The sequence below is a fragment of the Mesoplodon mirus genome (assembly GCF_964341445.2).
Source record: "Mesoplodon mirus genome assembly, chromosome: 3".
Taxonomy (NCBI): domain Eukaryota; kingdom Metazoa; phylum Chordata; class Mammalia; order Artiodactyla; family Ziphiidae; genus Mesoplodon; species Mesoplodon mirus.
The window spans coordinates 46,730,644-46,743,295 of record NC_138978.1 but is presented as its reverse complement, the minus strand read 5'-3'; the positions used below and the strand labels follow the sequence as shown (position 1 = coordinate 46,743,295).

The following is a 12,652-nucleotide window of genomic DNA, read 5'->3' as shown; positions in this document are numbered from 1 at the left end:
CAATTACAAAATTTAAATTCCCAGCCCTAAGCTTTCTCCTGAGTGCCAGCTCTCTATGGCTAACTTCTTGCAAAACAATTCCACCTAGAATAATCAGTATCGCTTAAACTTAACAGGCCCCAAACAAACTCATCATGGGAGTCAGCATGCTATAGACTATAAATGATGAATAAACACAGTTCCTACTGTCAAGACTCTTACAATCTACTGCAAACAGACTACTTGGTTAATAAGTAATCATACCCTACAATATGAGGCTGTAATAATAAACACATTATAGCAGAGCAATTTAAGCTAAGGGCAGTGGAAGTACAGATAAAGTGTTGATGAATTATGCCTGGAAAGATAGGGAAGGTTTCATGGAGACAGAATCATACCTTAGTTAAGATAGAAGCTGTCCTCTGAATATAATAGTAAAACTCTGTGAAACAACTAGACCATCTGAACCAGAGAAGCAGATTTTTGGTGACATTTCTTACTAAATACATCTGATGAAATCAATTATCTCTGGGAAATGAAACAGATCTTACTTTTGATAGATGCATGTTATCATCAGGAGAAGAAAGGTGACAACACGGTCACTACAGTCAACTAGATTACCAAGTAAGAAGCACATCCAAATATCTTCAAATGTCATAGAACATAAAATGTTTTCAGAAATTTAGTTCTGGATTATACTCTCAGAGTTCACATAGGAATTTCTTCCTAAAACCTGGTATTTACTTGGCTTTTTTGTATGAAACAGTCTCTGACACTCCCCTGCCCCTTTTTGACAGCTTTGGATTTCTGTCTTTGGTAACAGGTAAAAGAATTCTACCAATGATTGAATTTATTACCCCAAATTAACAAACTAGGGAATACATAAAAGACCAGAGAAGCCTCTCAATTCAAACAGTCCTTTAGTTTTTAAGTATTTGAAGAGGACATAAATTAAGCTTTAGGAGGGGAAAAAAATTACTGATACTGACAGCCTAGAAAGTAAGATTAAAATTTTACTTGGCAAAAGTGCATTCAATAAGTTTTTGAAACCCAACTCTGATCTCTCTGTTCCAACCCACCAAACCAAGTACTCTCTATTGGTTTGATGTTTTGAAGGTCAAAGTACAGAAAACATAGTAATATTATTTTTGCTTTACAATAATGGTAATGGTATCTTCTCTTTTCAAATGTTTTTATCTGCTTTCCTTAAACTGCCAAAAACCAAAAAGATAGTATCTTCCAGAGTTCAGCACTTTGAAAAGAGCTGAAAACATCCCAAGTTAAAAATAACGAAACTGTAAAATAATTGTTTCTTCTATTCTAAGACGTATATATTTTTTCATATCTTAATGTATCTGAAAACTGCACACATTTTCATGTATACATTTAATGTAGTAGTTCCTTTTTTCCTCCAAGAAGCTGTTTTTAAACCAAGCGTGTGTCATAATTTTCTTAAAAAAAAAAATGAAAAAAATTCTGCTTTAATTATAGTAACACAAAACATAATGTTCGAGGCAAGCCAGATTATACAGTACACTAGATATGCCTAAACAAAATTATTTTAGATCTGCAAAGTGTTATATAAAGTACAAATATCTTGGTTCTCAAAAAATCAATTTTAGAAAGAGGGAAAGGAAGAAAGCAAACCTTCCCATTTTAGTTTCAAACATTCAGAATGTTACAGCTGTTATCTTACAGTGTTAATTTTCTTTATGCATATTTTCTCTATACAACTAGTCTGTGAGGGTTGGAAGACATCACACACACACACACACACACGGGGGTGGGAGTGCAACAGGAGCATGTACATGCCTATTATGTACCATTAATTTTCTGTGTGACTTTTTGGAGATATGTGTCCCCAAACAGAACTGCACTGGCAATACCAACAAAAAAGAATTAATAATATAGTTTAATACATGCTATAATAAAATTAAATACAGGGCATTATGGAGGCACATAGGAAAGGCGTCTAACCCTTCTTTGCATAAATGTGTATGTGTGCTACCAGGAAGGCTTCTGGGAGGAAATAACACCTACATTAATACCTGAAAAAGGAGAAAAAGCAATGTCCTTGGAAATACTGATGGGGATTTCTTTTATCTATAATGTTAAGTAATGAATTGTACATGGCAGGTACTCAATAATACAGGATATAAGGCAGGTACTGTCCCTTTCTTTGGGGGGAGTTTGGAAGAATAGAGAGGAAGGAGGGGCAGGAGGAGAGGAAAAGGCCAATAGTGGGTATAGGAAAGTATAACTAAAAAGACCAAAGCAGCATAAATCAATGAATACAATGAACTCTGGTTTTGACATACTTACTTCAAATCTGGAATTCAGCACTTACTAGCTATGTGATCTTGGGCAGATACCTGACTCTCTAAGTCTCAGCTTTCTTATCTGTAACCAGTAACAACCAACCATGAGACATTGTGAAGCTGAAATGGATAATACATATTTGTTTATCTGTCTAGCTGTCTAATTAGTTTCCGTACTAGATTTTAAGCTCTAAACGACAGAGCCTATGAATAATATCTTATGAATCACTGCCTAGTAAAATGCTTGGCATACAGCAGATGTTCACTACCATTAAAAACTTATTATGATAATTTCGATGACAAATAAACCATGACTTCAGCACACCATTATAACTAGTCTGATTATATTCTGAAGAGATCAAAGACTGATAACTGACTGGCTTTTTATTTCACTATAAAACACTAAAAGTTTTATTAATTATAAGAACCATAAAGTCTTCCAAATTTGAACAAACCAAACATTTAGACAAGCATGCCCCTGGAAATACTATGCAGTTAAAATCTATACTTCAAGGAGGTGTAAATATAATCTTTTCCTCTCTCTAAAGAAGTGTTTTCAACCAAGGGTGATTTGCCCCCCAGAGAACATGCAGTAATGTCTGGAGACATTTTTGGTTGTTGTAACTGGGGATCTAGTGGGTAGAGTCCAGGGATGCTTCCAAACATCCTACAATGCACAGGACAGTTCCCACAGTAAAGAATTATCTGGTTCAAAATGTCAACAGTGTTGATGTGGGGAGGGGTGGGCATGGAGTCAGAGAGCAGAAAGGTAGGCAAAGATATAAGATTGCCTGAACACTTATAAGTTAGGTTTAACATTATCAGAGTTCATGTCCATTATTACAACTTATTCTTTTTTTTTTAATCAAGCTGTGATTTTTTTAAACATCTTTATTGGAGTATAATTGCTTTACAATGTTGTGTTAGTTTCTGCTGTATAGCAAAGTAAATCAACTATACTATACATATATCCCCATGTCCCCTCCCTCTTGAGTCTCCCTCCCTCCCACCCTCCCTATCCCACCCCTCTAGGTGGTCACAAAGCACCAAGCTGATCTCCCTGTGCTATGCAGTTATCAAGCTGTGATTTTTAAAGACAGGCTTAGATTTGCTTTTTCTCAAATATACCCCAGATAGAGAATGATCTCTCTGAAAATTATTTTAGGTCAATGAAAATATATAAAAGCTTTCAATAGCTCAGAAAAAAAAAAGCATTTTAAATGCTTAATTTCAAGACTTGCAAATGAAGTTCTAATATTTATCAGAGTAAGAATGCACAGCCACATCAAGCTGAATGGAAAAAAGATACATGTGGCTTACATTTCCTACTATTTTATCAGTATATTGACTTTGAAAGTACAAAGCAGATTTAAACGATGTGTTCATTCATTCATATATGCATGGTTGAAGGAATATGTAGCACTTTGCCATTTCACTGCCTTTTTTTGGGTACTCTGCTATTTCTTTAATAGTAATCCCCATCACCACATTGTTTCTATGTTTCACAGCACATGTCCATTAATAATCTACTAAAAATTGTGAGGTGGTGCCACACAAAGTAATGACATAATGAAATCTAACTGATGGCAGTGAAAATTTTAACATTGGTTACTATCAGAAATGGAATCATTAGGTAGAAGTAGGTCTAGATGGTAACAAATCACAAACAGTTGATGTTATTATAATTTTACTTAAGTATCTTTTGAAATAACATCAATCTTTGGCTTCAGATTTGAGAAAAGTAGTATTATCAAAATATAATAAAATAATTTAAAAATTTAATGAATAATTTTTGAAAGAGGTCTAACAAGAAATCCAATTCATGTAAAGCTATTGCTAGAGCTTGGCTGAGGTAACGCTTTGAGAGACTGTATGGGAAAAAAGTCCACCCTACTGGAAGAAATCTTTGGGTTTCTTTATTTCTGTATCATTAGAAAAAAATCTTATTTTACATTAAAATTCAAGAGCGGTTCCATAATTTTGACATATATGCAAATACTCTGAGTCTGAAAAGTATAATGAATCCCTTAACTGTCTACTAAAATCATTTTTTTTTGACAATCATCCAATTTATATAATAAGCAAATTCAACAGCTATAGTCCTTCAGAAAGACAATACCAGATTCATCTAAGCTGATATTTTACATTTGAAAGTGTGGATAATTATTTGTGAATGTGCTACTTGTCCACATAACAATTTACAAAGTGATCATACCTCTTCAATACCAGCTATATTATTCACAGCCAGTTTTTTTAGAGAACTCTGAAGTTTTTTGTCATCAGCTGTAGCTGTTCTATGTACCACCTTCTTCTTTCTGCGCGCTGTACCCTGAAAGATAACCAAACGGAAGTGTTAGCATGCCATGCATTTGACAACTGTAATCACTTGTCTTCCTCTACATAATATTCTAACTAATATTCTAACATAATATTCATAATATTCACTCAAGAAACTGCCAACTTTGACTTAATAGTAGGTGGTGCCACATACAGTAATGACATAATGAAATCTAATGAATGATTAGATGATTAATAAGACTGTCAGCCTAACCCAGATTTTTGAAGGTCTGTTTCTAGCCAATTTTTCTTACTCTTTCCAATATCCAGCCTTTATCATTTTAACATTGTGTTTCAAGAAAATGTTTCTAATAAAAAAATTGTTTCTAATAAAAATTTATAATTTCAAGATAATTTAGTGGGCTTTATATCAACTTTCAAACATTATAAGGAATGCTTTTTTTAACAGTGCCTACCACCCCGACAATAAAGTCTAAAGATATTCCGAAACTTTTGGAGATTATGACATAATTAAGAGTCAAAGGGCTTCCCTGGTGGCGCAGTGGTTGAGAGTCCGCCTGCCGATGCAGGGGACACGGGTTTGTGCCCCAGTCTGGGAAGATCCCACATGCCGCGGAGTGGCTGGGCCCGTGAGCCATGGCTGCTGAGCCTGTGCGTCCGGAGCCTGTGCTCCGCAACGGGAGAGGCCACAACAGTGAGAGGCCCGTGTACCACACACACAAAAAAATGTCAAATGCCTATTATGTGAGTGTTCTAGAGTCCTAGAACCCAGGAATGAAAAAGATCAAGTTCTTACTTCAAGGAGCACACATTACAGTGTGAAGGAAAAGTCAATAAATATATAAACAAATTAGATCATTTCAAACAGGACAAGGGTATTAAGAAAAAAAAATAACATAGTGACAAGAATATCAGATGGGGGTAAAGCACTACTTTATTACAATGTTCAGGGAAGGCCCCTCTGAAGAGGTGACGTATGAGCTGAGACCCATGGGAAGATCTAGGGGAAGAGTGATCCAAGCAGAATGAAACAAGAGTGAACCTTTTATTTCTAGAGAAAGCAGGCCAGTATGGCTAGAGCAGAGTAAACAATGGGAAAGGAGGAGGAAAATGAAATCAGAGAGATCGGTAAGGGCCAGATCATGTGGCCTAGAATCCCATGGGCAGGAGTTGGACTTTATTCCAATTGCAATAGGAAGCCATTGGAAGGTTTTTAAGCATGAAAATGACTAGATCTGATTTATGATTTTAAAAGATGACTGAGGTTGCTGTGGGAAATGAACTATAATGAGATCAATCAGGAAGCTACTGTAGCAGTCCTGATGAGAAATGAGGGTTGTGGCAGTGGAGATGGTGAGAGCTCAGACTGTCAGAAGAACCAACAGGACTTGCTGATGGACTGGATATGGGATATGAGGGAAAAAAGGAATCTAGAATGATGTTTAGAATTTTGACCTGAGCAAATAGGTTGAAAATTATACTATTTACTGAGATAGGAAAAGTTCATTTCTAAATGGATACTTTGAAACTCTAAATACATTTTTTCCATTGAAAAACTATTTAAAACAATGAATTAAATTCCTGAGCCAATTTTAAAAAATGTAACCTAAAGCAGGGCTGAAACACTGCGAAGAGCAGTCTATATCTTGAGGGCTAAATCTTTCTCAGACCTGGCAGGAGTAAAGAAAAAGGAAAGGAGGTTTCAATCTCTGGGTAGCTCCTGCAGTATTACTCAGGCAATCAGGCTTATAGAGGGCAGGCAGGAGCCTCAGTCTCAGCAACTCTGGTGGGAGTAGAAGAGAGTCCTGTGGGTAGCAGCAGAGGTTGTAATGAAATCCAGTTAAAGGATGAACCAAGAGTGACTCTTTACATAGATGGCCATTTATTTATGATGTGTTCCTGACTCAGGGATAGCTCAATTGCTTGCTGGATACAACTCAAATGATCCTCACGCACCTCAAAGTCAACATGCCTAAAAGCTTATCAGTCCACCAAACTACTCTTCTTGTATTTCCTAAGTTTTGTAGCTCTAAAACCAGAAATTTGGAGGTCATCCCAGAATCCTCTCACCCGTTCATCCCCCATATTCTATTGGTCATTAAATTGTGTAATATCCAGTCCCTGAATTTGTGTCCCACATACTACAGCAGTAGCTTCTCGATTGTTCTCCTCTATGCCAAACTTGTTTTATTTCATTTTCCACAATGCTGGCAGCTACCTTTTAAAATGACTGCTATTTCCTTCTTAAGATTCTACAGTAGTTTACTGTTGCTCTTGCCTATAGGATAAAATCCGAATCTCCCTAGTATGGCATACAAAACTATGATCTAACCCTAAATTACCTGGTTGTTTCATTTGTTACCATTCTTTACCCATTATTTACTCTAAACTCTAGCTATAACTAAAGCAAGCTGTTCCATTAAGCACTATGCTATCTCAGCATCCTATGGGCCTTTGCATGTGTGAATATGACAATCCCCCCTTCACCCTACCCACTTATCCTTGCACCTGTTCTTGTTTATTCTTCAAATCTCAGCTCAGTGATGACGTCCTTATCTCTCCTAGGTAGGAGCACCTTGTACCTCATTTTAACATTTACTATTCTGTAGTGGAATTGTATGTCTCTCTTCCAAGCTGAACTGTGTCAAGAGGAGGAAACCTTGACTTATTTATGTACTGTGTGCTTGGCCCATAGTACATTCTCAATAAACCAGCTGAATGAATGTGTCAACTATCTGGTTTAAAATATATAATAGTGATGTACTGCATCAAGCTCTTACAGGTATATTCTATAGTTCTTGAATATTCCTAGTTTTTGCACTCGTACATTACATTACACTTGCTGCTACAATGTGACTAGTACTTTGGTTATAGGAATGTGTTAATATGACTCCAGAGTCATATAACTGTATCACTATGAAAGAAGGAGAAAGTACTAGTTGTTTCTCCCCTTCCCCCTCTCCTGTCCCCATCCCCAGAAACTGTGGTTATCATCAAAGTAAATGACACAGTGGGGCTGCTACATAGTGTCCTACCTACCCCCTCCCTAGGTCTGAGGTAAATACTACTCATGCTTTTCCTTTTACGAAGATTGTATTCGGCAGATATAAAGGGAGAATATTCTCCTTGAGCCTGAGGCTGGAGCTGAAGGGAATCAAAGATTTTCAGTGTTCAGAACTAGATCTTCCTTAGGCTTCAAAGTACATGGAAAAAGAATGCTTATGTTCATATTCACCAACATAGACAAATCGGTAGGAATTTGGGAGGAAAACCTAGCAATGAACAAACGTACCATCAACTTAAGCATGTCCCATTGTAAACCTAACTGAAGCAGTAGGGGCATCCAGTCAAGATAACCTTAATATCTGGGATGCCCTGAGGGTGAGTCTAACATAATAGCTGTCATTTATTTAGTGTTTAGTCTGTGCCAGACACTGTTTTAGGTGTTTTAGAAATATTACTCTATCTTTAGAAGCATTTTATATAGGATCACTTTTGTTTTGCAGATGTGAAAATGGAAGCTTAACAAGGTTGGTTAACTTGTTCATATCATATAACCACCAGATGTTAAGAAGACTCAAAGGTGGCTATTTCAATTGCACCATCAGAGAGAGAGATCTTCTAATTACCTATTTTAGATCTAGACAAATTTTCAAATTGGAATGTGGTTTAATCTCAATTGTTTAAAAGATTTTAGATTTTCAATGACCACAAATCCAAAATAATGACACTATCTGGTAATAATACATTCTCCTATCAGTTTTTCTTATGCCACACTCACCTTGCCCCCTATCCGGACCTGAGCCTGAAGTTTGGCTAACTTTTCTTGATTCATGCTGTTGGTAAATCTAGGGGGGGAAAAATAAATTTGTTAAAGTCACTGTTTTATTTACCAAAACAAAATAACTGTTTATACAACAGTACCTTCTGGTTCACTGAACCTGTAATATGCATCACCACCACAATCATATTGTCTATATTCTTAAAAATATTAATAACTTGTCCTAGCTTCATAAGCCAGACAGTAAAAAATCCAAAATTAAATAATACCAAGAGGGAGCTGAACTTACAAACAGAAAATAGAATGCGATTCAAAGTTACCTATTCGAAGATCCCTCCTTAAAAGCATGATTCAGTGCTTTGGCATTCAATAAAACCTAACCAATTATGAAATCTCTGCAAGCCAGTTTTTCCCCCAAAGATTTTTACAGCAGAGAGCTGTTACCAAATTAGCACCTTTAAGTAAACATTTTTCTCTCAAATCACATTTTGTATTTCTTTAAACCACAAAATAGAAGACAAAAAAAAAAAAAAAGAAAAAAAGAGAAAAGAAAAGAAATCTGGACAAAGAAAAAAATACAACAATAGGCTGTGTAGCTGTCAAGATGTGAGGTAGTCATGTCCTCTATTCAAGGTCAGGTGGTATGTTAATAATAGGAAAAGAGAACCAGATTTTCAGACATTCAATGCTTCTGCAGCACTTTCCACGGAGTTCATTCAATACCTTGCACTAATATAACATGTCATACTTGTCAAGATATTCTTGCATATAAGGTAAAATGCCTCCTTGCACAATTTGACAAAAACCTATCTCTGCTACATTGATGCTAAATTTTGTGGGGAGGAGGGGAAGAGGAGACTCTTAAAAATAAACTTTTAACGGCTAATCTTGATTTTGAAAACTCTAAGACCATTATAAAGTCATGAATCCTACTCTGGTCAGTCCTTTCCTACTAAGGAAAAAAGTTCTTCCGTTTATAATGGGCCATAACATTCCACACTATGTAAACAAATAAAAGCCAATGTTAAAAGTCTTGTTTTACTTGTTCTTGGATCAACAGATCATTACTGAGATATGAGAAAGGGAATAAAGGATAAGGGTGTTGTCAAAACTTTTTGGCTGATTCTCTAAACTCTTTATAATCATCATTCAGATGAAAAAGCTACCGTTTTCTTCATTTCAGAGAAGAGAATCAAAGATTATATAAGTACTAATCGTTCTGTACTCTGACACTGTACTTAGGCATCAATCTGTATATCTCTCTGCTTTAAGGCCAAAGTCTAGTTCCTAAACAACATTTAGAATTTATGATTTCTCAGTCTTTACTCAGAACTGTATCACAATGCTCAAGCAGCTAAAACACTCTTTCATAGGAGCGAGTGTGATTAGAGTACAATCAGGAGACTTAGGTGTGTGGCAATCTCAACTCTGCCATAGACTTATATCTGCTAATGTAAATCCCAATCTCTACATTCAATATCTACAGAAAAGGACCAATATTCACTACTCTCAAAGGAATGTGGCCACGAAGGTGTAGTGAACTAACAAAGAGCCTAAGGAATTTTTTACAAAAAAAGGGGGATAAGTGAAAATATTAGAACCAGATACAGGGTAAACCTTTTGGGACTCTTCGGCATTTTGAAGTAACAATCCCCAAGACAAGAGATGGAAGCCAAAATAGAGTCCTGACTTGTTTGAAACAAAGCAAGAACAAAATCAACTCTTTATATCAATGTGTAGACAAGAAAGAACAGAGTCCATTCCAGATAATCAGTATAACAGAAAACTTGTTCCCAAGGAGTCTCTCAGAGAAAAAGCATTTTAGGGCGGTTGGAAGCTCAAGGTTGGTAGGGGAAGAAGAAGAGTGGTCCTTTGTCTACTAGCAGGTTGGGGTGCATGGAATTGAAGTAGGAAATTAGATTGGACTCAGTCTATGAGAGAAGAGATTTCAAGCTCAGAATTTGGAATAGACCTCAAAGATCACCTGCTTTAACTCCCTATTCCTCAACCAACCTTCATTTTATTGTACCCATTATTTCTGTCTTGTACATGCGGCCATCTCAAATACTTGCAAGCAGCAGCAAGGTATAAATTATAAATAAATAAAAGTTCACCTCCCTCCCAATTTAATAGATTTGGAAATGAGGGCCCAGAAGGGAGAAGTCACTTCCTAGGCCCAAAAGGAAGAAGTAACTTCCTAAGGCCATATGATTAGTGAGTTCTTCCTTGGGGATCCTAGGATCTTTTAGCCCTTTCCTCAAGGATTCACGAAAAGATGGAAATAATGAGGTTATAATCAACATTTATTGAGTGCCTAAGTTCCAAGCATTATGGTAGGCACTTTCACATACACCATGTTCACAAAGAGATAAAATAATTTCAATCTTTAATCCTGACTTTTTATTTTGTGGGTTACTCTAATAAGAGAGGCACAGGCTTTGGAATCAGAAGGATCAAGTTTCCACCATTTAGGGCTTCAGAACGGTATTTTACTTCTCTGAACTTTTATCCCTTCCGTATTAGAAAAAGTGTACCACCACATACTTCACAGAATTGTTTTAAGAGTTAAAGATTAAGGTATCAAGCACAGGGTATGGCTCACAGCAGATACTCAAAAACTGGTAACTATTGTTACCATTCCCTAAGGGACAGATCTGGTAGAGTGAAAGAACGTGGGAACGGAAGTTGAAACCTCCATTCACGAGCTGTGTAACACTGCCCGTCGGTCAATCATCAACTTCCTGACAGCCTACTATGCATCAGGCTGTGTGATGGGGCTATAAAGATAGGCAAGGCAATGTCTCAGAGAGTTAAACAAACACTGCCATTACGAGGTGAAGAGCGCTGCAACGGAATTCGGTCTCCAGAGCTCCGGGGCGGGGGCTGCTAGCCTCAGTTTCCCTATCTGTCCAGTGGGAGGATCAAACGAGATGACAGCAGATAGGCTATATAAAGCTCACAGCATTATAGTTGTGAATAATGAAGAATAAACAGGACAGAGGCGGGGGACCACCTGCCTCCTGGGACTGGATCTGGGCGGCAACAGCGCAGGCCCGCTCGCCCACAGAAAGCGGTGGTGCTGGGGACCTTCCCTCAGGTGCCGACCCCCAGCTGCGCCGCCGGTAACCGACAGGCCAAGCCAGCCGCCTCCGCCCCCACTCGGCGCGCCACAGCGGAAGTGGCAGCCCCAGCAGTTGGCGGGTGTCGGCAGAAAAGGGCGGGGGGAGACCGTGCGCAGCGGCCTAAGGCCGTGGAGTGGCGGGACCGCCGGGGGTCTCACCTGAAGCAAGGAGGGTCCTCCAACACCAGCACGCGGCAAGAGCAAGATGGCTGCCTCAGTCGAGACAGAGAAAGACGAAGGCGGCCGCGGCGGCGGGAGTCGGTCCCACGTGACACATCCGGCCCCGCCTCTCTCACCAGAGCAACCTATCCCGTGAGCCCATATACGAACTACAAAGCCCAGGCTTCTCTGCGCCTCCCAATAGAAAAGCGGCAGGTGCAGGTGGCCGCGCTGCATCCTGGAGCTTGCAGTCGCCCTGGTGTTCCATTGTGTCCGTGCCTGCAGTTTGTAGGGAGCCTAATAAAAGGGCTGTGTGTATTTTTGTTTGGGTGTCTACTTTTGCCGGATGTCTTTCACTAGGAATTAAGTACGCACTGTCGACCTTAACTAGTGCGGACTCACGAGTGTGCAGACTCAACTAGTCTCCACTCAGGAGGAGACACGGGAAATTTTGACCTGTTTGTTATGCATCAGAGAGGAAAACTGAGAAATACTTAACCCACGAATTTTAAAAACAACAAAAACAAATAGATTTAACCAGAAGAAGCTTTACACTTTAAGTGCCTGCAGTAACTTATGTCTTGGTGCCCTGAAGAGCTAGGTCAATTTTGCAATGAGAGGTTCCAAGTTTGGTTTTCTCAGAGCTTGCATCAGTTGATTGCATCATCCCTGAGTGGAAGAAATTGGGTTAACAAGGAAAAATAAGGTGCAGTGCTTCTTCTCCAGCAGGAAGGGGCATTCTTGCAGGCACGAGACCATGCACCGCAGAACAGACTTGCCAGGTCTCTTTGAGACTCGAGCAGGAACCTAAGAATGAAATCCGGTTGTCTGCCTTTTTTTTATTTGCGAAGGGGGAGGGGGGACCCGAAGCCAATGGGCACCCCGCCCACTGTTGGGTGCTGCTGACTTCACAGATCAATAATTTGCGTAGTGAATATTAAGTGCAGCGGTTTTTTGGAGGAGGGGCTAGCGTGCAGGCGGACGCAAGCAGCAACG

The 12,652-nt window shown here is 38.6% G+C and overlaps 1 protein-coding gene across 3 annotated transcripts in view; it reads right to left on the bottom strand.

Annotated features, from left to right (window-relative positions):
- The window catches only part of BTF3L4 (basic transcription factor 3 like 4), a 29,020-nt gene that overhangs the window by 15,174 nt on the left and 1,194 nt on the right, over nt 1-12,652 (bottom strand). Inside the window, exons 1-3 of one of the 3 annotated variants that reach the window (XM_082613369.1) lie at nt 11,657-11,751; nt 8,377-8,443; nt 4,513-4,626 (exon numbers count right to left, since the gene is read on the bottom strand). In XM_082613369.1, the coding sequence (XP_082469495.1) occupies nt 4,513-4,626; nt 8,377-8,430 (168 nt within the window). In that variant the 5' untranslated portion in view covers nt 8,431-8,443; nt 11,657-11,751. Of the gene's footprint in view, nt 1-4,512; nt 4,627-8,376; nt 8,444-11,393; nt 11,586-11,656; nt 11,752-12,652 lie in introns of those variants that run through there. The other 2 variants (XM_082613372.1, XM_082613370.1) reach the window with 2 other exon arrangements.